Source organism: Epinephelus lanceolatus, chromosome 5 (assembly GCF_041903045.1).
Source record: "Epinephelus lanceolatus isolate andai-2023 chromosome 5, ASM4190304v1, whole genome shotgun sequence".
In the NCBI taxonomy this organism is placed as follows: Eukaryota; Metazoa; Chordata; class Actinopteri; order Perciformes; family Serranidae; genus Epinephelus; species Epinephelus lanceolatus.
In genome coordinates, this window is record NC_135738.1 from 4,420,921 (window position 1) to 4,446,338 (window position 25,418).

Here is a 25,418-nt window from a genome sequence, read left to right on the forward strand (position 1 = left end):
CTATGAACTCGTTAAAGGGGTTTGTACTCACGGTTCAGCGACTTGACAGCGCAGTGCTGCTTCTGCCCGTCTGGCTCAAGGAGTGTTCCATGGAAAACGCAGCCGAAATGACCTGCAGGTTACAACATGATGTGTTATTCAGATATTAGTCAGCATTAGTGAATTCAGACGCTCCTGTTCAAACCTGTAAAGTCCTCCCAGATAAAGTTTTTCCCGCTCCAAACAAAACAAGCCTCTCTGACAGAGGTCCATTTAAGACACATGAGATGCACCATTTTAAATCCTGATGAAGTTCAGCTGTGAAGCAGGTGAACAATGGCAGCCTGGATCAGACGGTACTTCAGGATGTAAACCAGTGATTTCTTGTTTACCCAAGGTGGCATAACTAGGTACTGATTGTTTTTTTCTTTGCCTCTGCACTACCTGAACAGTTCACCCTGAATTCAGGGCCCAAAGTGTCTGAAGTCCCACTCACTTCACCTGCAGTATGTTTTTCCAGTTAGTAGGAAGAGACTCTTGCTCCGTTGTAGGAGAGGTGGTTGCGTCTTTTGCACATCTGTGTCAAAGGACGTGTTCATTTCAATGACAATTTTTTTTTGTCAACGACCTTTCTTCCATGACGAAAACCAGACTGTTAAGAGCTAACAATAAATCTTGATAATAACTAAGACAAAATATATGTTTCATTTTTGTTGACAAGACTGAAAGTTTAGTTTGAATCACCAACTCTGTGAGAGGACACCAGTTTAAACCTCCAGACTAACATGTTGCACATGAAGAAACAAGTTATGTTTCTGCTTCTTAACAGTCACATGGATAAGTCAGAGTTTACAATGAACCTGGGGACAAATCCTAGTTGGCTCACATTAGTTATTTGTTGAGAGCATAAATAGAGACATGTTGAGCTTTTCAGATGATGATCACTAAGTGTGTGCTCGTAAATCAGCCCTTAAACCTGTCACACACTGCTGGAGACATGACAGTTTGGAAGTGTGCACAAATTATTTGGAGTTGTAGAAGAAAATATCTAAATGAAGAGAACAACAGAAAACATAAAGACTAAAATGTTTTTGAATTTTCGTCAACTAAAACTATGAAGGATAAAAATGAAACTAACAAACATTTTCATCTCAACACTGAGACTTAATCTAAAATAGCTGCCAGAACCAACACTGTCAGGGACCCACTGTTTTATAATCCGCCCCTGAGGCCCGAGCTGAACAGACAGCAGACATTAAATCTGATGCTTCAGTGGAGACACTGCAGCACAACCATCTGAACTTCTCTCTGACTGAAAACATCTCTGCAGCATGCACATTTATTTTGGCAACGCACAGAAGCACACTGAGAGCTACCAGATTCCAGCTCCTCATATATGTGAACATACTCAGCCAATAAATTATAATCAGATTCTGATCATGGCTTGTTGCTTAATGTACTCACAGATGAGTAAGTAAACCACAGTTCCTAAATCAGCTCCATAAATGGTAGCAGCTGTATGGCACCATCTAAATTACCAACAGAGCCTGCAGGAGGAGGACATTGCAGGCCATTTTTGGATATTGTGCAATCAGTATCCTCCGTTTCGATCTTGGCTTGTTGAGGCCGTCTTCTTGACAGAGCTGCTATGATTAAGATCATGCGTCCTGCCAGTTGGCTCCGTGTTCACAGCGGTTCCAGAAATCTGATAAAAACATTTCTGTCCACTGCTGGCGAGTAAAAATTAAAGTTTGCAGCAGAGGGATTGAGGTGATTTCTGCATGTTTGTCCACAGAAATCAACTGTCTGACTCCTGTGTGTGTGTGTTTTGCTTGTTTTCACACCTTTCACAGTTAATTCTGATTCTCTTGAGTTACCATCACCCTCACATTAAATCTGCCCCCTCAAGTAACCCAGTCTGGAGCTTAATTCATTAATACCCCACACAGGCTAACAGCCTCTGCCAAACCTCCCTGACTTATTGTGCATTTTATTGAATTATATCTCTTAAGACACGAGGGCTCGCCCCAGACTGGGAGGGGTGCGGGAATAAAATGAGCGCGGCGTTCTCCTATCACGTCCTCGCAGATGGCTGAGGGTGTTGGATTACGACTTCCAACAATGGAGCCTGGGAACACTAGCTGTGAACAAATCATCCTACGCCACTTTAAAAAACTTCTGCCCTGAAATGCGGGCGCTTTTCTTCGGGGGATAATAACCGCGCCGGGGAGGCAAGGGGGCTGTTTTCTGTGACACGGAGGGGTTTGGGGGGGGTCGCCCTCCTCTTGATGGTGAATTTGATCTGTGGTGTCTGACCCGCCTACTGAAGCAGCACAGTGTGAGGTGATTTTGTGTCTGCATGTCGAGCTTGTGGTTTGATAAAAAAGGCGATTAAGCTCTTTGTGGGCGACTTTAGCTTTTTTATAGCTTTACGTAAATCTCGAATTTAATCTAAGATCACATCAGATACAATCAAGTCACAAAGTAGTTGTAGAGAAATAATGTTTGCGTTGTTGTTTCTCTTTTTTAGCACTTACGGTCAGTAGTTACAAACTTTTCCTGTAAAAATGTAACAGACAAAACAGAAAAGACTCCAAATTTTGTTTCTGACATAAGACAGATTGTAAATGTTTACTCTGAACAGACCCTAAAGTTGAGGTTGATGTGATGAAATGACTGTTTCATGGATGAATTAAGAGATTACAAATAAAAAGACTGATTCATTCGGCAGGTATTCAGTTTTTCAGCTGGGTTGGATTGTTGTTAGCAACTGAGCGTTTGTTCTTGCATGTAGTTATTTTTCCCTCCTTTTTAAAATGTACTGACAGAGCAGGTGGGACCAAGTCATAGTTTTGCAAGTCACAAGCAAGTCTCAAGTCCCAAACTTTGAGTTTTGAGTTGTAAACAAGTCGCCCATCATCAAATCTAATGCCACTTTAACAACAGAGTAATAATATATACGATTATAAAATGTTATAAATACTTCCTAAAATTTGTTTAAGTTTACTTTTTGTTAAAACAAGTGTGACTGAACTAAAACAAGTCGTGCATTGCCTGCAGCACTATTATCCAGTACCACAATTAGCTATGACATGTTATTGTTGCTGCATATTTTTCCACAGCAGGGCAGGTAAAAGTAGTTCACCTGTTGGAGGTGAGCTGTTTGCAGAGGTGCAGTAAGAGCCTGTTGTCTGCAGCTCTTCATCAACATCTCACTGTGGCTGTTTCTGCTTTTACTCTTCCTCCTTGTCTTTATCAAAGAAAAGCCGCTAACAAAGTTCCACTAACTCAGTGATAAACATTTCATTTCCTGTACATCCTTCACAGTAAAAGTCCCCTGTTATTTTGCTATGTAAAAACTTTTATTGTGAAGCAGCAAAATAAGGAAATGTTGAGTTTTCAAGCAGCAACTTCACATAACTTCTAATACGGCTGATGGTAAAAAGGAAACAGTAAAATAATGCAGATATCTAAAGTAAAAACAGGACGCAGGAGAGGAACTAAACTCCAAACCACAGAGATTCAGTTAGAAGCTACAGACGTACTAAGAGCTGAACACACACATCACGCAGTGATAATGAAACCTGGCACAACATGGCTTAACTCGGCACGGCCAAAAGTGCATTGGGAAAGACCCATTTGTGTCCGTGGTGACGAGATATGAAAATGCAGAACTAGGACCTGAGGAACTGAGGAACCTTTTAAATAACATACTTCTTAATCTTTTGGTTTCGGGGAAGGTATCAAGTCAAAGGGCTCAAGTCCGAGTGAAATCAGGAGTCACTGGTGTAAAAGTTGAGTTTCAAGTCTTTTCAATTTTGTGAAGTCTACAGTCATCAAATTTGTGACTGGAGACCACACCTCTGACTGACAGTATAAAAAAGTTAAAATTACGTAATGATAACGATCCGACACAGCAAAAATGATTTCTATACATGACAGGAAGTTTATTCCCACTGTGCAACACTCAAACATTTTTTTTTTTGGCCGGGAGACAAACAAGAAATGATGCATTTTAAATCTCCCCTTGTTCAGGGTAAGCAGAAAAAGAACTTAAGTGTGAGCAAGTGAAGCAGCATGAGCTTGCATCACTTGTTGCTCAAACAAGCAACAAGTGATGCAAGTGGTGCTGAAACACCACAGCGGTGTCCAAAAGAAAAGAACATAACCACAATGTCCCCACCTGACTGACTCAGTGATAACGAATGTTTTAAATGATGTATTTGACAGTGAATAAAGCATCTCTGTGACTGACCTCTGCCAATGACCTGGTTGAGGTGGAGCAGCAGCTGCTCCCGGGCGATCACCACGTGCTGCACCTCAGTCAGCAGGTCAGGGTGGAGGCAGGATGGGTCGATGTGAACCGGGGCCATCAGCAGTGGGGACACCAGCTCGCCTTCCATCCCCAGACCCATCCCACCTCCCAGTGCTCCCAGTCTGGGGGACAGAAGCTCTCCATTGCCTCCGTAGATGGGAGGAGCCCCCCGGCATGTCTCGGGCCTGTCGGTGCCCTGATCTGGAGGAGCAGAGGAGGGGTCAAAGGTCAGTGACTGTATCAGCAGGGCCTCCAGAGGTCAAGGTGATACATGATCAGAAAAGACGAGCTACAAAAGCAGAGAGGAACCTGACACGGTGACAGAGGGAAGCTGAGCTGGAAAAACAAAGTTTTTGATTTCTCCTGCTGATGTTAGTGCACGGAAAATGAATGTGACGAACTGCATGCAAAAATATCTAAAGCTCCTTCAAAGGAGGCAACAGAGAGGACGCACAGACATAATGGTGAGCTCAAATATGAACAATATATGAATTTCCAACCACTACACCTCGACTCCCCCTGAGGACAGGCATTAGTTCATTAGTAAATCTACCTGCTCACATTTTAAGCCTTTTAAGTCACTTTTAAGAGGTCAGAAAATGACTTTGCCATCATACTCAGGATCATAATACACTGACCCCCCCTCAACGCCCTCAGGATTCAAACGTATGAAAACCAAAACCACAGGTGACTCTGAAGATTACACTTAGGTTTAGGAAGACGAGACTGGTGGTCAGCTCATTGGTGAGGAGAACACAGACTCTAAAATCATCCAGGACTCACCGGCTTTGCTGATTTTTAAGCAGTCGTACTGTTTATATTGGATTGCACATTATTTGCATCTCAGTGGTATCTAGTTTTTATTAACTGTTCCTACTGTCAGCAGTGAAATGTAACCAAGTACATTTACTCAAGTACAATTTTCAAGTACTTGTGCTTTACTTGTTTCCATTTTATACTACTTTATACTTCTGCTACATCTCAGAGACAAATATTGTACTTTGCACTAGAGAGTTACTCGTTACTCTACAAATTGCACACTGTGAACTTTTGAACATCCCCTGATTAATATTTTTGCACATTTTAAAACTCTCTTTCATTTTAAAACGGATACACTGAACTTACTTTTTTAAGTATTTTTTAATATTTCTTTTGTATTTTCTTTGGTTTCTGTCTCAGTGTTTCTCGACTATTACAGTACTGCTGTAATATTTTCATTCTCCTCTGTTGCTGGATTCGGATAAACTGGGATCTGAAGTAACTAAAATTAGTCCCACTTTTACCAGCTGCAACATTAAAGTGATGAACACAGTGAGCACTTGTACGTTTGGTACTTTAAGTAGTTTTTGGTCTAATAATTTTGTACTTTTACTTAATAAGATTATAAATGCCGGTCTTTCAGGTGTAACAGAGTATTTCTACACTGTGGTGTTGCTACTTTTATTTTAGTAAAGGATTCGACCACTGCCTACTGTTATGTTATTTTAGTCTTTTTGTAAATTGCTCTCTTCCACCTTTGTACTGCAGCTGCTGCAGTGATTTCCATTCTTTCTCATCTTTGTGTCAGCTTTGTGTTAAAACAGATCACAATTACATAAAAATCTGACACATGACCGGTGAACAAGACGGGATGGTTTTCAGTTTCCTGTCCACAGAAAGTGAAATGAATGGACAATTCACCTGAAGGGAAATAAAGACTGTCAAAGTGTTTGAATTGACAGGCCACATTATGCAGAACAGAACCTGTTATTACCCACAGGTTACTCTGGATCGTGCTGGTAGCCTCAGTATTAGCATTTTTCTAATAAATAATTAAATAAATCACGATGTGTAATATGAAATGAGTCACCTGCAGAGATGAACCCACCGAGAATTATCATTTATTCTGCAGCTCTCTGGAGCTTTTTAACCTTTTCTAGTTTCAGTTTCTCGGCACATTAACTCTGCTCTCATCAAACTCATTTCCAGCAACAGCAGGCTCATTTAGGTGAATCTGCATCATGAAAATCAACAATTATTTGATAGAGACTGGAAAAAAAGAGACAAATGGTTTCTCTGCACAATCAAACCTAGATCAGAATCTCACGGCGAGGACACAGGACACACAGGAAGATGATCCAGGTGCTTGATAAATACATCAGCGAGGAAGGAAATATTAAAAAGCCTTTACTGTGGTGGCTAAATTATTAAAAGAGCCAACATGTTTAATTAATTAAATATAAATTATTTGATCATTTCTGATGCCTAATAAAGATGATTATGAGGTAATATCTGAACTTATGGGGAATTTACTTTTTCAACAAAGATTCTTTGCAAATTTATGATTGTTTGTTCGTTATGATCATCAGAGATGACACTGTTGAGGAAAGAGTAAACTGCACGAGTGTGTCTGTGTCATTTAATCTGACTGAAGGAAAACTGCGTCAATCAGTTTCAAAAATGTAATTAATTTAGATTCAGTTTTGGAGGAGTGAGCAGGGGGCGGTAACACTGAGGTTATGATGGTCTACATCGGGTACACAGATGATTTTGATCAGCTGATTAAAAAAATAAAAAACTTACATTTCCTCAGGGCTGCGGGTGTTAGTTCAGAACATGTAAGGCATGCACTGCTAGCGTAGCGTTCAGCCCCACAGGGAGGGGATCAGGTAGAGGGGAGGGAGGGAGTGAGGGGGGGAAGAAGATGTCATGTGAGCAGTGGGGGAGGGGCTTATCTGGTTGACGTACCCTCCAGCAGGGTTGTTCTATAGTCGACTGACTCGTGGGAGACCATTTCGTTAGTGGGGCTGACACTCCTCGCGTTAGCCAGCCTGTCCAGATGCTGGATGTGACCCCGGCCATCATACCACACCTCAGACAGATCTAGAAGTGAAGTGAGGGAGGGGGAGGAGAGAGGAAGGAAGGATAGAGACATAGGGGGATAAGAGGGTGCGTAGGAGGAAAGGAGGGAGACAGGATGATGAGACAGAGAGAGAAAGAGGGACGGAAACAAGTGATGGAGAGAGTGAGGGAGGAGGAGGGGGGTGAGTGATGAAGGATGAGGGGAAAGATAAAGGGGAGGGGAAGAGACGAGAGAATTACTAAGAAAGGCAAAGCGTTTCACCAGTGCGCCCCCACACACAAACTCACTGTACACCCACCAGGCAAAACAAAACCCAGCAGCTACACATGCACACAGGTTAGAGAGGACACACTGAACTCCTGCTGCTGTATATACTGGACACACCCACACACACACACACACACACACTAATACTAATGCACACACACAGGGGCTGGGGTCAATTCACTTTTAATTCAACTTGTCCAGCAGATTAACTACATGAAACTATGATGGACTTCTCTCTGACAGAACACCACATCACATATATGCAGCGTGTTATAAATAAATTCAAAATGGAAGCTTCTGTATTTTTCAACCTGGACTCTACTGTAACAGGTTTCTGTGTCTGAGTGACTCATGGAGACAACAGTTTTTTAAACTGATCCAGTATCGAGAGACAGCTGCAGCCACAGTGCCTTAAAGCCTCCTACAGACCATGAGACTTTATCCATCCGTCCATTTTCATCCACTTAACCGAGGTAAGCAAAGCACCCCAGACGTCCCTCTTCCCAGTGACACTTTCCAGCTCCTCCTGGGGGACCCCGAGGTGTTCCCAGGCCAGATGAGATATGTAATTGCTGCAGTGTGTTCTGGGTCTGCCCCGCGGCCTCCTACCAGTTGGATGTGCCTGGAACACCTCTACCAGGAGGCGCCCAGGAGGATCCTGATCAGATGCCGAAACGACTTCAACAGACCCCTTTTGACACAAAGGAGCAGCGGCTCTACTCCGAGCTCCCTCTGTTACTACCCAGAGCTCATGACCATAGGTGAGGGCTGGGACGTAGATGGACCAGGAAATCGAAAGCTTCGCCTTCCACCTCAGCTCCCTCTTCACCACGACAATCCGGCACAGCGCCTGCATCACTGCAGAAGCTGCACCAAACCGCTGATCCATCTCACGCTCCATTCTACCCTCACTCGTGAACAAGACCCCGAGATACCTGAACTCCCCTCGCCTGAGGCAGTAACTCTCCCCTAACCCAGAGGGAACAACCCACCATTTTCTGGCCTCAGATTTGGAGGTGCTGACTCTCATCCAAACTGCTTCCTCTATATCAATCTTATAAGTTAAGTGCAGCTTCACTGTGGTCCAGTTTAAAGAATGGTTGTCTCCATTTGGCACAAAAACATAGAAAACAGGGTCCAGGTTAAAAAAAAATAACCAAGTTTCCTTTTAAAGTCTGCTTCTGACTCTTGCTGCTAATTTGTCAATATTTTGGCCCAAACGTAGCTGCTGAAACATTTCACAACCGAACCAGACCTGACTGCAGAGTCTGACTGAAATCATATTACAGAGCAGATGACATAAAGTGAAATCGATGCCAGTCGGTCACCGTCTCAGATTAAAGCTGAGTTTAGGATGTCGCAGAAGTGAACTGACCTTTGACCCCATGACCTCACCATGACCCTGGCGTCGCAGCTCTTACCATCAATGTGTTTGTTCCGTCTCCACATGAGCAGCGTTCCCAGCAGCATCAGCAGCAGGGTGACACACACGCAGCCAACGATTAGGCCTGTGTAGTCCTGCTCCTGAGCCAGCGTCACTTTGCCCAGATGTCTGATGGAGTCCGCCTGGCGCCACTGAAACAAGTCAAGGAGGTTTGGGGTGTCATGAAGTGAAGGACGCAGATTTTAAGAACACGGATGATCACTACTGAATAAGGGTGACCCTGAATAAGCGCTCGACGCTGCAGCAAAATGTCGTTATGAAACGAAGGATCGGCATGATTCAAGCTGTCTGTCTGAAATGTCTTTGCAGCCGTCACTTCATGGACAAATAGCTGGACACAGCCTGCATGGAATTCACAGTCATGCCTGCAAATATTTGGGCAGTGATTTGTTTTTCATTGTTTTATCTCTGTATCAGGGGCGTAAATACAGACAGTGCAGGCAGTGCAGTTGCCCTGGGGCCCATGAAGTGGGGGGCCCATAGAGAGGTGGACCTCCAACAATGTGTTGGGTGGAGAATGGGCCCTTATGTGTGACTGCCACCTTGAAAATATGTCTGTGTTCAAAGAAGAACTCTCATTTAATTAAAAACAGTGCCATTTGTTTTATGTGCCCCTAAAAAAGGCAAACCCATCTCCGTCATGTGTATTTATTTTTTTTATTTTTGTAAAATTACTTTATATCAACTATTAAAATTGATGTATAAATGTATAACTTCTTAATTTCTTATTTTCTGTGGTATTTTTGTTCTATACAGATATGCAGTGATGATTGCTGGGTTACATGTATGTTGATGTCATCCAGTGTCAAGTCTGTGATCATGTGACGAGATGATATGTGCAGGATAACGTACATAGGACCTGTCATAACAGCGTGCACTGGAGCTACTCTGCTCCGCACGCATCACAGTGGATCAGGGTTAAAGGGAAATTTCGGTTTATTTCAACCTGTCTCCTATCGTCCTAAATTTGTTTCAAGTGACTAGTGACATAAAAATAATAGTTAGCATGTTAGCCGTTAGCCTAGATACAGCCGGGGCGCATAGTAGCGTCAGACCTGTTAAAACGTACGTGAACGGGCAACCTTCAAGTGCAAAGTTAGTCCACTAAACAAGCTTTTTTTCCACAAAGACTGCCTCATATCGTTAGGATAAATGTCAGAGAACATATAGAAAATGACATGTAAACGTGTTGTCTTACCTTACCGGTGTGCTGCCATGTTTGTTTACCATTTAGCTCTGCTTTCCAAAGCGCGGCCGAAATCTCACGAGAACAAGCAGCGATCTCATACCGTGCCTGAACAAGCAGCAACAGCTGGAAGGCAGAACCGGACAGTAGCCTGAAAAGTTCATTCATTTATTTTATGAAAGATTTATAGAATAATGGCTGACTTTTTGCCAGACTTTGACTTTGTGGAGGAGGAATTTGATTTTGCAGAGTTTGATGGCCGCACTTATTTATTTGAACCTGAACACACTGACGAAGAGCATCTTGAAATTGAAGAACGGAGGAGGAGAGAGAGAGAAGCGCAACAGGTAGAGGACGAGAGAGGAGGAATGGCTGCTGCAAGGCTGCGTAGCTCTGGAGATTGGTGGTGTACCTGTGAATGCTGTGCCCCAGTGCCCACAGAAGAGGAATGCCTCTGTTGCAAGGAATGGGACCGGTTGCAGCCTTATTTTCAAGGTCTGGATGTGACCGAGGACGAGACACCTCCACCTGGAGTAGTATCCAGCTGGGCTTTATCTAGAGCTCGCGAGATTTCAGGCACAGTATGAGGTCGCTGCTTGTTCTCGCGATATTTCGGCCGCGCTTTGGAAAGCAGAGCTAAATGGTAAACAAACATGGCAGCACACCGGTAAGGTAAGACAACACGTTTACATGTCGTTTTCTATATGTTCTCTAACATTTATCCTAACGATATGAGGCGGTCTTTGTGGAAAAAAAGCTTGTTTAGTGGACTAACTTTGCACTTGAAGGTTGCCCGTTCACTTACGTTTTAACAGGTCTGACGCTACTATGCCCCCCGGCTGTATCTAGGCTAACGGCTAACATGCTAACTATTATTTCTATGTCACTAGTCACTTGAAACAAATTTAGGACGATAGGAGACAGGTTGAAATAAACCGAAATTTCCCTTTAATTGTGTTCATTGTTCCACCATTTTAGTTCATTTTTAATAACTCTTGTACTTATCGTACTTGTATTGTTACGCTATTGGGCACTGGGTTTTATTTTCTGCTCCTTAAACACTTTATATCTTGTATATTTTGAGTATTTTGACTGATACTTAAAACCCCATTGTTTTAAAAACCAGGCCCTGTGTGTGACCCTGACACGGGGAGCCCACTGGTTGTTCTGGTTTGTGAAATTTAATTTGTGTTACTGTAATTTGACGCATCCTCTGGCACAAGAATTTCCTTTAGGATCAATACAGTTCTACTGAATTGAATTAAATTGAATTATGTTTAAATCCATTACACATTTTATATTTAATAAGTTCTTGCTAACTTGTCTGATTATGTCCTGTTCTCCTAAAGTTGTCGCACACTGTAGTATAGCGCCAAAAACACACTTAGTGTCTGCAGTGCGTGAAGGCAGATGCTTGATAAACAATGACTGTATCCATGATTCATACAGTATGTCATGCATGGCATATACACAAGCATTTAAGAGGCATGAAACTGGCATTCAGACATATGGTATGCAATAACACACACACACACACACACACACACACACACACACACACACACACACACACACGGCCTGTTGCCACAGGCTGGAGGCAGATTACATCAGTGATATTGCTTCTGCCGTTATTAGGTTTAGTGGAAATGAGGTTTCTACTGCCTGCTGCTGCAGATGGGATGCTGTGTGTGTGTGTGTGTGTGTGTGTGTGTGTGTGTGTGTGTGTGTGTGTGTGTAGGTCTGTGGAGCTGAGGGATATTGGCTGACCATCCCCTGAGATACAGGCTTTCCTCTGAGGGCCAGTTCACAAGTCAACAGTGACGAGGCTGATAACGTCTGGTCTGGAGCACGCCGCTGTTTCACCACAAGCATATTATATCTAAGGACGACATGAGGACGTCTGAAGCGCAGCATCTAATATTAGTTTGTATCATAAAGGTTAGACATTGCTCTTATCAGAACTCTTATAACCCGCTGGGATGTTTGGAGTTTGTAACAAACAAGGCTGCACGATTTATTGAGGAAGTCTCAGAACACACAATATGAGTTACATTTTAGTTTGAAAATCAGTATAATATTGGATCAGTGTGTGATGTTATGTCATCTATATGAATCTCTTCCTGAGCTACTTCTACTTCAGGTTGATCTGCTATATTTGCAGGAATGTCTTTTTATGATCCCTTTCTATCAAGCGTGAACTCAACCTTACATGAGTTCAGTGAGAGTTTTATCCAGTCAGTGTGAAATTACTGTCAGCCCCACTGCTCAAAACATCCCTAATCTTGTAGTTGCTTTGTATTCTGGTATGTTTAGGGTACAGGCATTGATCTTTTTACTTCTTCTAAGATGGATTCCTCTGTATAAATGTTGAATATTGGTCCAAAATATTATTTTTGAGGCCCTCTGTGTTTTCTGATCGAACTCTGTTGTTGATTTTCTACATCACCGAAACATTTCCTGCTGTCAGACTCCACTGAAGCTGCTGGAAATACGTTGACATGGGGCTATGGTTTGTACATTTTGGCCAGTTATCCACAAAAAGATTTAAAATGCACCAAACAAAGAAAAAGGACTTGGAAACAAGGAACCACGAGCTCTAACACTGTCATTTACAGTGAGTTTTATCAATTATATGTATTTACTGACTCAAACAAAGGTTAGAATAAGTTGGACAGCTGTTACATTTTAAACTCTTGATGTTTTTTGCACACACACACCTAATTTAGATGTGAAACTCTAAGCAAGGAAGAGACAGAAACGTTGAACTTCGTGAGGACGTGTGGTTGTGTTGCTTGCTATGATGCATTCATTTAATGGTGTCATTGGTTGCCTTTTTTGTGGTGGTGCTGGTGTTAAAGAGTTCACACCAAACACGTGAATTATTTTTGCGTCGCCTTACTCGAGTTTGAACGCTAGAATATTTTGTATTGACTTGCATCGTGTGAAATCGCAGCATCGATGAATGAACTTCCACCAGTATGATCTCGGTGTCATACGTCCCTGAAGGATCTCAATGCTGATTGGCTATTGCAGTGTCATTGGTCATTGAAGTTCAGATTTTTCAACTCTCGCGAATAGGCATATGACGCAAAATCACGTCACTCGCCTCATTTGCGCTGCTTAATTCCAGTCATTTGTGTTGCATCCATCGCACTGCCCGGCGGGAATTCGTGTCTGTTGTTTTCTTCATGCTCTCTGTGAACACAACACTATTCTGTCTATTCAGTACTTTCCAAACAGCTTTTTCCATCAGGTACCTGAACTGAAACTTATCTATGTCTCTACAAAGCCAGACTCCATTGACAAAAACAGTCATTTTAGTCCAGCCTGCCTCTCCAAACTGGGGCATGCTGACTGACATCTACGATGGATAAATACCTAATACAACCCCACTTCAAAAAATCTGAACTCCAGCTTTATCTGTGAGGGGAAAACATCAAAATACCAAGATTTTTCTTAAAAATGTTACAACTAGGAGCATCTCTGTCCGAGGAAGCTTTGTGACTATGACCCCAGGTTGACAAACAGTGTCATACTGCTCTCTCTGGATGAAAGCTTGAAGTCAGTTGACGCTGGGTGTGGTCTGACGTTTGTTTTGTTGCACCTGTGACCACACCCAACAGTGATGTCACAGAGTCCTGGAGTACACCTGTACACTGTTGCAGCAAGCTGAGAGGCTAACCACTGGAGGTCAGTAAAAACAAGATTTTCAGAGGGTGTTAAGTTACACTTTAATCCTTCAATCCACATTTTAAATGAATTAAAATGTTTTACGATCACTGATATCTCTTTTTTCACAGCATGAGTCACAGGTGATAAACGTCTGTCCTGTTTAAACCCTCATTAATAAACACCAGTGGGACATTTCTGCGCTGTGCATCCGCCTCTCGTGACTCAGAGGATGCTTGACTTATATTCAAGTGACAAGACAGCTGGATGCTGAGCCGTCTCACTCAACACACTTTATAATAAATTCTCCCCAAGCTGGTTTTTATAAGGGACTGCATTAGGACAGGAGAGTTATTGAAGTATCCTGTAAATGATCTGGAACGCCGGAGGAATGTGGTGTTTTCCATGAAATTCCCACGGCGCAGAATGAAGAACTCAATATGGCCGACAGCAGAATGATCCTGTTACTGCTTCAGAAAAGTCACACAGTCTTCAGTCTGTTTTATCATTGTCAAACTGGGATCTAAGAAATGAAATTAGGAAATAAATTGGATAAAACTTGAACATCTTATTAATTTATAACTAATTCAATTTCAATTAAATATACTGAAAACAATTCTGATAAAAACTGTGCACATATTCTTTCCATCTATCATCACAGTGTGTTATGTCGTTGCAGCCTCTTCCTCCTCAGGAGCAGGTGCTGTGATATGATATGATATGATACCTTTTATTGCTGAAATTCCTCCCGTGAGCCTGATAATACAAACAGTGGGGAATTCTCATATGAGTGCATTATAAGTGGCTTTATTGATCTCTGCTGTGTTGTTTCTAAATGCCTCAGAGCAGATGTTTGACACAGAATATCTAGTTTAGACATCACAAAAGACTGAGACTCTTTGCAACTCCAGGACTTTGTCTTCAACTTCTGATTTTCAAACGTCAGAGGGTAAGTTTTTAAAAATCTAATAACTAATTATGGTGGACGGAGGATAATGCTTTTTCCGCCAGTCACTCAGGGAGGCTCAAGGAAATATTGGTAGCTTCAGGAGGGTCAAAATAAAGTTACACTCCAGCCAACCTTGAAGCAAAAAAAAAGGCCTTTCCTTTAGGTCCGGCGCTCTGTTGACTCAGTGAGTTTTAGCGCCACATTTCAAAATGCTATTCTTAAAAAGGTGGTGAAATTTTTTAACATTTTGTGTTATAAATGTCTTTTATTCCTGTTGGTTTTGCCGACAGACCGCCGGCTAGCTGCGTTAACATGTGACAACATGTTGTCAACACTGTCCACCCTACAGTCTCCACAGTTAGCTAATGTTAGCCTTGGCTGCTCTGCACTGTGCACCACCTGGTTTGGGTGGAGTCAAACTTGGGACGCTGCTCATTTGCATTACCACTGGTAACCAGCCACCAGGACGACAATGCTGCGTAAACACTGTGTCCCTCTAGTCTTCCCCACACAGCCACAGTGAGTAAGCGGCTTCATTTTGAGCCGCAAAACCCCTTTAGCATTATTAACTTGTTAGCACCACTAGCTGCTAACAGTGCTAACATAGTTAACCATGCTAAAGAGAGTGTGCTGCTTTTTCACAGGGGCGACTTTGAGGGAGACCAGAGGGAACTAAAGACTAGCAAAATTAACAGACAGACCGACATGTGCAACCAGTTTCCAACCAATTAAGTGTTGATACACCTCGTTTGAAACAAGCTGATTGTGTTTGTTAGTCTTTACCTTATTTTGCAGCTAATTTTGTGTGCCAGGATTTATTTTATCTAATTTTCTTCTGTCACTTACTTTACATTGATCTACTGTAGCAACTGGCTTTTTGTGTGATTATGTTTAAATATGGAAAAAGTCAATAAAAAGTTTAATTACAAAAAAAGAAACAAGTGAATTTGAGTCAGATAAAGGTCAAAATGATTTCACCATACTGGCAGAGTCTCTTCTTTCAAGATGTTTTAAAAGGGAAACATTATTTTAATAAGACAGATTTACAGGGTGAAGTTCAAGAGTGAATTAATTTACTGTTTTTACAGGACACAGGTTGCTGCATCACTCTGAGTGCTGTGATAGAAACCTGTTTGCATTCTCTTGTTTTCTTTACTTTGAGGGATAATGACCTAATTCACTTACATGCAAATTAAATTTATCTGAACATCAATAAACACTTTAACACACCCTGACACACATACACACACATACACACCCTGCACTGCCGTCCAAACACCACTTCAAACACACACTGAGGCTTTTCTCTGCTGTCAACATGGAGTGCGGCTGGAACAAGACAGCTATTGAGCGGAGTGAAGAGTGTGTGTGGGTGTGTGTGTGGGTGTGGATGTGTATTTGTGGTGAACTGGGTGTTTCTATAAACAAAAGGCTGCGTTAATTAAAGAAAGTATCTTTGTTGAATAACTGCTGCACAGGTTATGGAGAGGTGGAGTGTATGTATAGGTGCGTACACCTGTGTGTGTGTGTGTGTGTGTGTGTGTGTGTGTGTGTGCGCGCACCTGTGTATGAATCTCTATACAGGGTTTTCTTGTCTGTTTGTGTATCGGCTGTCAGTGCAAACTGAAAAGCACATCACATGTGTCCTGGTGTCTGTGAAGTGCAGCTGTATCTCACCTCCACCTGCAGCTCCTTGGAGGTGGCGGCCTGCAGCTCGGTGGGGACGGTGCACTCCAGAGTGTTTCCAATCAGAGTCAGACTCTCACAGCTGTGGTTGGAAACGGTCAGAACCTGACACTTCATCGCCTCCCGGTCCATCCGGTCACCCTGCAGTGGAGGGGAGAGGTGGAAAGAAAGAGGGGAGACAGAGGGAGATGGGGGAGGAGGGAGCGCAAAAGAGAAGAAGAAAGGATAGAGATATAGGAAGAGAGAGGAGGGAGACATACGAGGTCAACAGATGCAACTATTACGAAGGTCAAAGGTCAGTGCGTCCAGACAGTAGCTGGAACAACCTCATAGTTTCATTTTAAATGAAGGAGACAACAAACTATTTAAAGTGTAAAATAAAATGTCAAAATTAAAGCTCGTTTGTGATCTTTATGTGGAAAGATACCTGTCAGTCACCCAAGCTGCAGGAGAGAGGAGCATCACTGAGATACGTCACATTAAACCTCTTAATGCAGGTGATTCTGCTGTCAGGTGAGGTCCAACAGGAAGGAAGGATGCGTAAAAATATAGGAGTAAGGAGTACCCAGACAAACAGGAACTCACCAATATAACATGGTGGACAGAAATGTGATTACATGTAATTTGGGAATACACACAATTAAAATACAAATGCCCCTTTTACACAGAGATCACGCTGTAGAGCCACTATGAAGTTACGCCGCCTGACTGTTAACAAACTCACAAGGTTTCATATATGTCTCCTACTGCACTTTAAAGAGTTGAGTTGGCTTTAGCTTGTAATTACATGTACTGTTGTACAGTGGAAATGTTTCAATTGGGCTCAGGCCCTAAACTATACTGCCATGTTTAAGGCTCAGACAGAAACTCTGCAGGTTTATGTTGTGTCTGGCTCAGAGGTGGGTAGAGTAGCCAAATATTGTACTCAAGTAAGAGTACTGATACTTTAGAACAATATTACTCAAGTAAAAGTAAAAAGTAGTCATCCAAATAATTGCTTGAGTAAGAATAAAAGAGTATTTGGTGAAAAAACTACTCAAGTACTGAGTAACTGTTGAGTAACGTCTGATTTATTTGTAAAATAAGAACATGAACGTAATCAATCAATCAAAAATAATAATCTGCAAATTCATGTATTTTAAACGATACCCCTTTAACTAAAACAAAAATAAATTAAATCTTTACAAACATAACATAAATCAAGGCACAAGAAACACAAATATATTCTTATATATACTGTACATATATATATATATATATATATATATATATACACATATATATATATATATATATATATACATATATATATATATATATATATGTAATTATGTACTCAGAGGTGGGTAGAGTAGCCAAATATTGTACTCAAGTAAGAGTATTGTTGCTTTAAAACAATATAACTCAAGTAAAAGTAAAAAGTATTTTGCATTAAAACTACTCTGAAAAGTACAATTTATCCAAAAGGTTACTCAAGTAAATGTAACTGAGTAAATATAACTAGTTACTACCCACCTCTGGTCTGGCTGGATTTTTTGGGCCTAATCAAAGCTATACCCTGTTTAAGATGAAGTCACAAGGTCTCTATTATATGTATACTGTGTCTGCATGGTGCACAGTCTTAGTGTTTGGGCCTGGAAGCTCAGTATTTAATCTAATTTGGACATACACAGTAAGTTCAGAGTGGAAGCTGCTGACTGTTGGTGAGGGTGGCAGGGTGAGGGGAGGTTTGGTAAAGCTTTTAAGTTCACTTTGATATAAATCAACCACAGGCCAAAGGAGCGTGTTCTCTGCGATGTACAGACCTCCGTATCAGAGTCCTAAACACTCACACTCTTTAAAGTTTCCTTGTGCAGCTTTTAAACCATTTACAGGACTTTTAATAGACCAATAAGTGACATTGGTGCATGACTGACAAAATAATACATACTTTACAGTGTGAAGCCATTTTTAGTAACAACTTCACAGCTTTTTTAGGATGTTTGAGGATTTGTAAAAAAGACATCTGTTGGAAAACACAGTAGAGAAGAGTCATGGAAGTAATCCTGAGGTAAATTAGGTTCAGGTCTGTCTTCCTGGCAGAGTTCATCATGATTCACAGTGATCGAAAGCACTGGGCATGAACTGAGCTCTCTGCCGCTGATGTGAGTAAGACAGAGCAACTTATTCTAGTGGTGTGACCCCTAGTGGGACGACTACACACTCCCCCCTCTGAGATCTGACTGGAAGCACACACAGCGAATGCCCACGTGAGTGTATGTGTAACTCAGTGAGGTTTTTTTTTTGTGTTGTTGACGGGAAGCGGACTAATTTGTTCCTTTTCTTCACTGTCAGACTCGTTGTTGTTTTCTCTTCTCATTTGCTTTTAGTTCCTCTGATTCCATCTCTCTGTCTCTCACACACATAAACACACTTGTTTGAGTGCAGCAGAGGGCAATAAAGAGAATGATCACATTCCTCGCGTGACAGCTCGGGATTTTCCAATTTGATACAGAGTGGAGGCTCGCACCTGTTCCTGCACTCTCCCTCTCTCACACACACACACACACACACACACACACACACACACTGCACTCTGGCAGTCCTCACACAGCAACGCAGACCACTAATTCACCAACCAGCTCGCAATTAGGACACACACAAAGACAACACTTTTTAACAAGATCATCCAGTACCACCCTCTCTCTGACAATACTGTGCACGCAGCAGAGAGGTGTCATTAAAGTTAGTAAATAGCTATAACAGTTATACCAGTCACTCTTAATTGTGTGGATGATAATTGGAGATGCTTCTCAGCCTCCCGTGAAGCGATAGAGCCTGGCCACATGCCAAAATCAACAGCTTGGTTCCTTTATGTGCCGTCATACTGTTGCAGAGCTGTCAGTCAGAGCTAAACATTCCTTTATTTGTCTTTTATTTGGAGGCATTTCAGGACTTGAGTTATCAGATGGTGCTAAATGAGCCCAGCATTTGCCCTTTACTGGAGGCCACTGCAGGGCAGGGTTATCAGATGGCGTTAAATGTGGCCTGTTTCGGTGCGATGCCTGGTACCATCCCCCTGGGTAAAAACTGGGGGTTTGTCTGGGCTGAAGGGAGGGATGAAGGGGGGATAGAGGCTGGGTTGGTGGTGGATTTAGCATCGGGGCCAAGGTCACGTCTGGGAAAAGAGAGAAAGAAGGAAAAAAAAAAAGCAGCCAGGATCCCCTGCGAGAGGTTCAGCACAGCTGCCACAAACCGTCGAGCTGCAGTCAACAAAAAAATGAAAGAAAGAAAAGAGGAGAAATATGTATTTCATTGTGTTCCTACAACAGGCTCTGGGGAACGTGGTGACTTGTTTGAAAAGTGGCATTAATATGTCAAGAGCTTTGACCTCGGTAGGCAGAACAATGCAAGTCATCAGAGAGAATACATAGAGAGGTACAGCAGTGGGGAAGGGATGGGGAGGTCCGGGTGGGGGGGTGTAAACGATGGGAAACAGACTCCACTTCCTGTTTTTCTTTCAGTATTGTTTCCTTCCCAACTTGACCCGGACCATGACCATGGGCGGCTGTACGTGTGAACGTGTGGACTGGGAGGCAAAGTTCAGTGACCTGTTTCCAAACTGTGAATTCATCTCAACCAGTCAAGTAAACATCTCCGAATGTTAACTGTGGTGTCCTGCTGCTTACAGAGTTAGAGTCTAACAAATCTGTGGAGCTGATTTTATTAATCAACACAAGCACATCACTAAAGACCTGTAGCAGTGTTGTATATGAGCCAGGGTTAGCAGGGTGGTGTAGGGGGGTCACTGTTCGTGCACTTTTGTCTTCTACAAGATTCCGTTTTTCTGCTGGGCAGCTGATAAAAGCTAAGCTCTGGGTTTTTAGCCTTATTGGCCGTGCAGCACACCACACAGCAACTTTTCTGCATTTGGACTTAGGGAAAACTCAACAGGCTGGAAACGGAGGGGGAAGGTGTGAGGGGAAAGCGGGCCTCATTTCCCCTTTGGGGGCGTGGCTTTCAGATTATGATGCGTTGCGCTCGGTCTCTATACTCTGACATCATCTTGTTACAGATTTCTTTATATAGTCATCATCTCCCACCCGTTACTTCAAGTGTTTACCTTCAAAGCCTGCACTGCTTCATGTAGCTACATGCTAACATCAGGGAAACACTTGATTTTGGTCACTGATTTTGGTTGTTAATTTTGGGTCAGATTCCTGCTGGAACAGGACGCTTTTATTGGTGATTTTTAAGTGGAGAAATTGCACACTACCCAGTCATTCTCTGGCTACTGCTACATTTAGCTACATGCTAACATCACAGGAACATGTAATCTTGGTTGCCGATTTTGATAATGTCATCCAGATTTGGGATCATATTCTTGCTGAAACATGTCTGGTTTTCCATAGTGGCTTTTATCCGTGATTTTTAATGGGAGAAAGTGACGTATCTTCCATTACAGTTGTTCCTCAGCTGCAAGTGCTGCCAGCGTACATGTAGCTACACGCTAAAGTTTGGGGAATATGTAGGCTCTGTCTTGGTTGCTAATGTTATCAAATTTTTCCCCGATTATGGATCATATTCCCGCTGGAACATGTGGAGTTGTGTTTAAAAGCTTTTATTGGTGGGGTGTCGGTGGCTTAGTAGTCAGAGCACACGCCCCATGTACAAGGCTGTTGCCGCAGCGGCCCGGGTTCGACTGTTCTAGTAGAAACCCAAAACACAAGTATGAACCTGAAAATGAGCACAACAGGTTCCCTTAAAGCTTCTGAAATTTGCTACAGAACATACATGGAGATTTTCTTATAATGTTAAACTTGCCAAACAGAGTTTCTTCAGGTGTCTCGAGTGTGCACATTTTTCTGGAAGTGTCTGCCCTGCTGGAGTTCCCTTGAGCAAGACTTTTAATCTTTACCAAAGGATGTAGTTCTGCATGTAACATTTGCTGATCAATTATTTTTTTCCAAACATACCTTGAGCTCCACAATGCTCTTGTTGTCCTTAGATGTGAGTTTGGGGTCCTGGAAGAGCGGGTCCTCCACATAGATCAGGTCCCACTGATCTGTAGAGTAGCCGTCCAGCACAAACGCCACCTTGGTGACCACGGGCGGCTGCAGAGCCAGTTTGGCCAGAGAGGGCGTGGTGCACTGGATGGATGTTCGGTTCTCACCGTACACACAGCTCTGGGAGGAGAGAGGCATTCAGGAACACAGACAGATAAAAAAAATTGTTGCAGATTTGCAGGCTTACATAAAAAAGGCACATTTACAAGCTTCATTTTAAGTTATTTGTAAGTGATGAATTTCATTATTATTTTCATTTACATTTGAGCCATCATCACCCTGTTAATGATTAAGTTTTAATGTTGTGAAGCACTTTGTAAAGTTTCAACATGAGCGCTGTGAATGAATCATAGATTATCTTTCTGCCATTTAATAAGAAAGATGATTGAGACTTTACCACGAAGATGGTTTGCAGAAATGTGATGAATTAGAGATATGTGCACATCAAATATCCACAGCTGTGCATAACGACAGCTGCTCTGGCACCATTGGAGAACCTCACTGATACGACACAGTCAGTTAAATTGCACGTTCTTTGCTGTAATTCTCACTGACAGGTCTAATGAATGGTGGTGCCGACTCAGGTAACAACATGCAAACTGATGTTTACGGATGTTTCTACATGCGTAAGAGTGGAAATAACAGAATCATGCCTACGTGCGTCTTTATAACTCTGAGGAAAAGAATGCATGTACATGTCTGTGTTTTTGTGCATACACAGTTTTAGCCGTGAACCTACATTGAGTTTTATGATCTGGCCCCAGGTGTTTACCTTCCTTATTAGGAAACAATGTTGGCACACGTTTTCATGCATGCAGGGAAGCTGGAGAGCAACGTATGGGTGGTCATAGCCACATGAGCACAACTAGAGGAAGCCCCACCATTTGTAGGTGCTGCAGCCAAAGTAAGGAACACGCACCCATCTTCTACTGCTGAACATTATTTTATTTTTGGCCTATACCTTAGTGAGGCATTTTATATTTCCTGTTTTCTTGCCAACAAAACAGGAGCACCACTTATAATTACAGGTTGCGGCACAAACATTTTCTACTTGTTGGAGTATACAGTATATTGCAAACCATATTTAACTGGAACTGATCTCAGGCCACCTTGCTCAGGTGGATTTGGGTACAATGTCTCAGTCTGCATCCGAAAACACACTCACAAATATTGTCTATTAAAACACTGTCCTAGTAAAGACAATTTACTGACTCCCTTTATTTTCTGACCTTCACTGCTACATACCAAGCATCACTCCCTACTCTTTAAATATCTTGTTTTGTTTAAGGTTGTTTCATATTCATGGGAGTTTTATATTATTTTACGTGTCCCCGTAAACAAGAGCTTGAGATGCACACCGCCTCTCTTCTAATCTAATCTAAAGCTATTTCTAATTCAGATTGTGTATTAATCTGTACCAGTTCCCAAAATAGTCCCTTAAAGAACTGAAGACCAAACGTGCTTCAAATCTTTTCAGGGCATTTTTGGTCTTTCAAGGTACACATACACACACTGTACACACATGCATAAAGAGATACAGTGCCTCAACCTCTCAGCTTTCCTACTGCTCAGAGTAAAGACGGCTCCCTCCAGGTCTTCACTCAGTCACAATGTAAAACATCCAGCAGTAATCCTCAGTTTGGCAGCTTCTTTTATACTCAACACATTATATGAGACACTGCCAGTTTTCAGCCATACTGAAGTGTTTACATTCACGGCCCGAGGGCACAACAGAGTTTTATCCCGTGTTGGATTCAGCCCACGTAGGCCTCGCAGCTTTTGTGCTCATTAAGAACCCCCAGTGAGAAACTGAAACACCCTAAGTCCTTTTTTATTGTGGTGTGGCAGAGTTTCATCTTGTCTGAAGAGAAGACGGGTAAAGAGACGCTGATGTCTTCTGTGTTTACATGGCAAAGATGTTAACTTTATGCGACTGCATTAAGGTTTGAATTTGTATTGGCTGCTCAATGTGAATGTGGACTTCATGTCTGTGTAACATTTTCTGCCTTGTGCGGTTGCTAGGGGGACTTAACACCAATTATCTTCTGAGTAATCTTCATTTTGTTTGTGGTGTTTCTCTGGTTGAACTACACACAGTAGGAATTAACTAGAGGGTGGAAAACATGGACAGATGGGCAGAAACAGTTGCTGTCAATCAAAATGAAATCTTGGCCCAATCACATTTCTTATTCAAATCCCTGCCCGTCGTTTTCAGGTGCTTTGCACCTCAGAACAGAGTTACAAGGAGTAATGGTTGAAATCTTCCCCCTGTGAAATGTGACAACCCTTCAAGACTCGATCATGTCATCATTAGTCGTTGATGGTGTTTAAGCAAACAGACATTAAGAGTTTGGAGCCGGACATTTTGAACATGCCATCTTCAGCTGTGGTGAGTCCTCTTGCCTGGGCTATAGGCATCTTTTAGCGGTTTTCAGCAGCAAATTAGACAAATGTAAGAAACAGAAGACGCCCAGGAATGCTGTTAGATCAGTGTCTGTTATGTCAAGTAGACAATATTCTCAGGATGTCAACGTCTGAATGATAATCAGCTAACCGCCCAGAGTATTTTTGACTGGTTACTCATGTTGGTCTACTGGATAATTTTGCTACTCCTTAACTTACTGCACTGCGCTCCACCTGGCTCCTGTGGGAGCAAGCTAGTGCAATGCCACTTATTCGGTGAGTACTGCAAGCAACACTGCAAGTCTACACAATAAGGGCTGCTGTGGAAACACTGCGCCGATCCTCAGGTCTCTTCCCAGGTTGCCTCGGTGGATGAGCCTCAAACCCTCTTTAGAATTAGTGATTGCAAATGAGAGGCACAGCTAGCTAGCTCCAACCTGACCCGGCTTGTGCGCAGAGCAGAGCAGCCAAGACTAACATTAGCTTACCAGAGGGTGGGCAGTGGGCACTATGTTTCTGTCTGTTAATGCTGCTAGACGGCTCTCTGTCAGCAAAGACCAAAGAAAATCAGGTAGAGGCAAGACATCTACGTCACCAAACATTATAACACCACCTCTAAATGAATAAGAGTTAACGTTTTGAAATGTGGTGCTAAAGCTCACTGCTAGAGTGCTGCACTAAAACGTAAGGCCTTTTGTATTCACCTCAATCTGCATGTTTTTCTTAAAAATTATCTGGTTAGTTAACAGTTAATGGGTGTCGGGGTATCAGACGTAAAATTACTTAATAACATCCCTACTGAAAATAAGTTTTGTTGCAGTTACCTTCACCATACAACATGATAGCTAGCTGGTATAATGCTAGTCACTATGGGTGTGCCCCAGGGATCCATCTTGGGACCTCTCCTGTTTAGTTTATTCATAAACGATCTTCCATCCATCTGCACAGGGTGCGAAGTTCAGATGTTATACCGTTATTTATGCTCATGCAAAAACTGGCAGCTGCCAAATTGAATGCTGTGATGGTGAAGGTCAACAACTGGCTCAATGAGTCTCAACTATTTCTTAATGTTAAGAAAACAGTTTGTATGTATTTTACAAAAGCAAGCTCGACATCGGATATCAATCCTGAAGCGTTTGTCGCTGGAGAACCGATCAAGGTAGTCACTGAGTTTAAATATCTTGGCGTTGTCCTTGACCCTACTTTATCTTTCAAAAACCAAGTAAAAGAGTAATGCAGACTGACAAATATAATTTGGCTAATTTTAGATATATGAGGAACTGTCAAACATCCACTGCTGTGCTTCTTTAAATGAATGCAATGATCATTTCTCATCTAACATACTGTATAACAAGCTGGACCCATGCAAAAAGTACAACGCTGAAACCCATTCTCTCTCTGTACAAGCAGGCTCTCAAAGTGCTTGACAGAAAACCAAATACTCACCATCATTGTCACATTCTCAGCAAATATAACATCCTCAGCTGGGAAAACCTAACAAAATACACTGATGCCTGCCTATTGTTTAAGATCCTAAATGGCATGGGTCCTCCACCTCTCAGGTCTACAAGATCTCTCTCTATCTCAACAAGAATTGGGACACCCTCCCTGTACACATGCAAAATAGAGGAGT

The 25,418-nt window shown here is 42.3% G+C and overlaps 1 protein-coding gene across 1 annotated transcript in view; it reads right to left on the reverse strand.

The window, feature by feature from the left end:
* Window positions 1-25,418, reverse strand: part of met (MET proto-oncogene, receptor tyrosine kinase) — a 105,721-nt gene that overhangs the window by 12,094 nt on the left and 68,209 nt on the right. The window contains exons 11-16 of the mRNA XM_033635475.2: window positions 21,293-21,502; window positions 16,329-16,478; window positions 8,825-8,978; window positions 7,022-7,156; window positions 4,235-4,495; window positions 32-112 (exon numbers count right to left, since the gene is read on the reverse strand). Coding sequence (XP_033491366.2) covers window positions 32-112; window positions 4,235-4,495; window positions 7,022-7,156; window positions 8,825-8,978; window positions 16,329-16,478; window positions 21,293-21,502 — 991 coding nt within the window. The remainder of the gene's footprint in view (window positions 1-31; window positions 113-4,234; window positions 4,496-7,021; window positions 7,157-8,824; window positions 8,979-16,328; window positions 16,479-21,292; window positions 21,503-25,418) is intronic.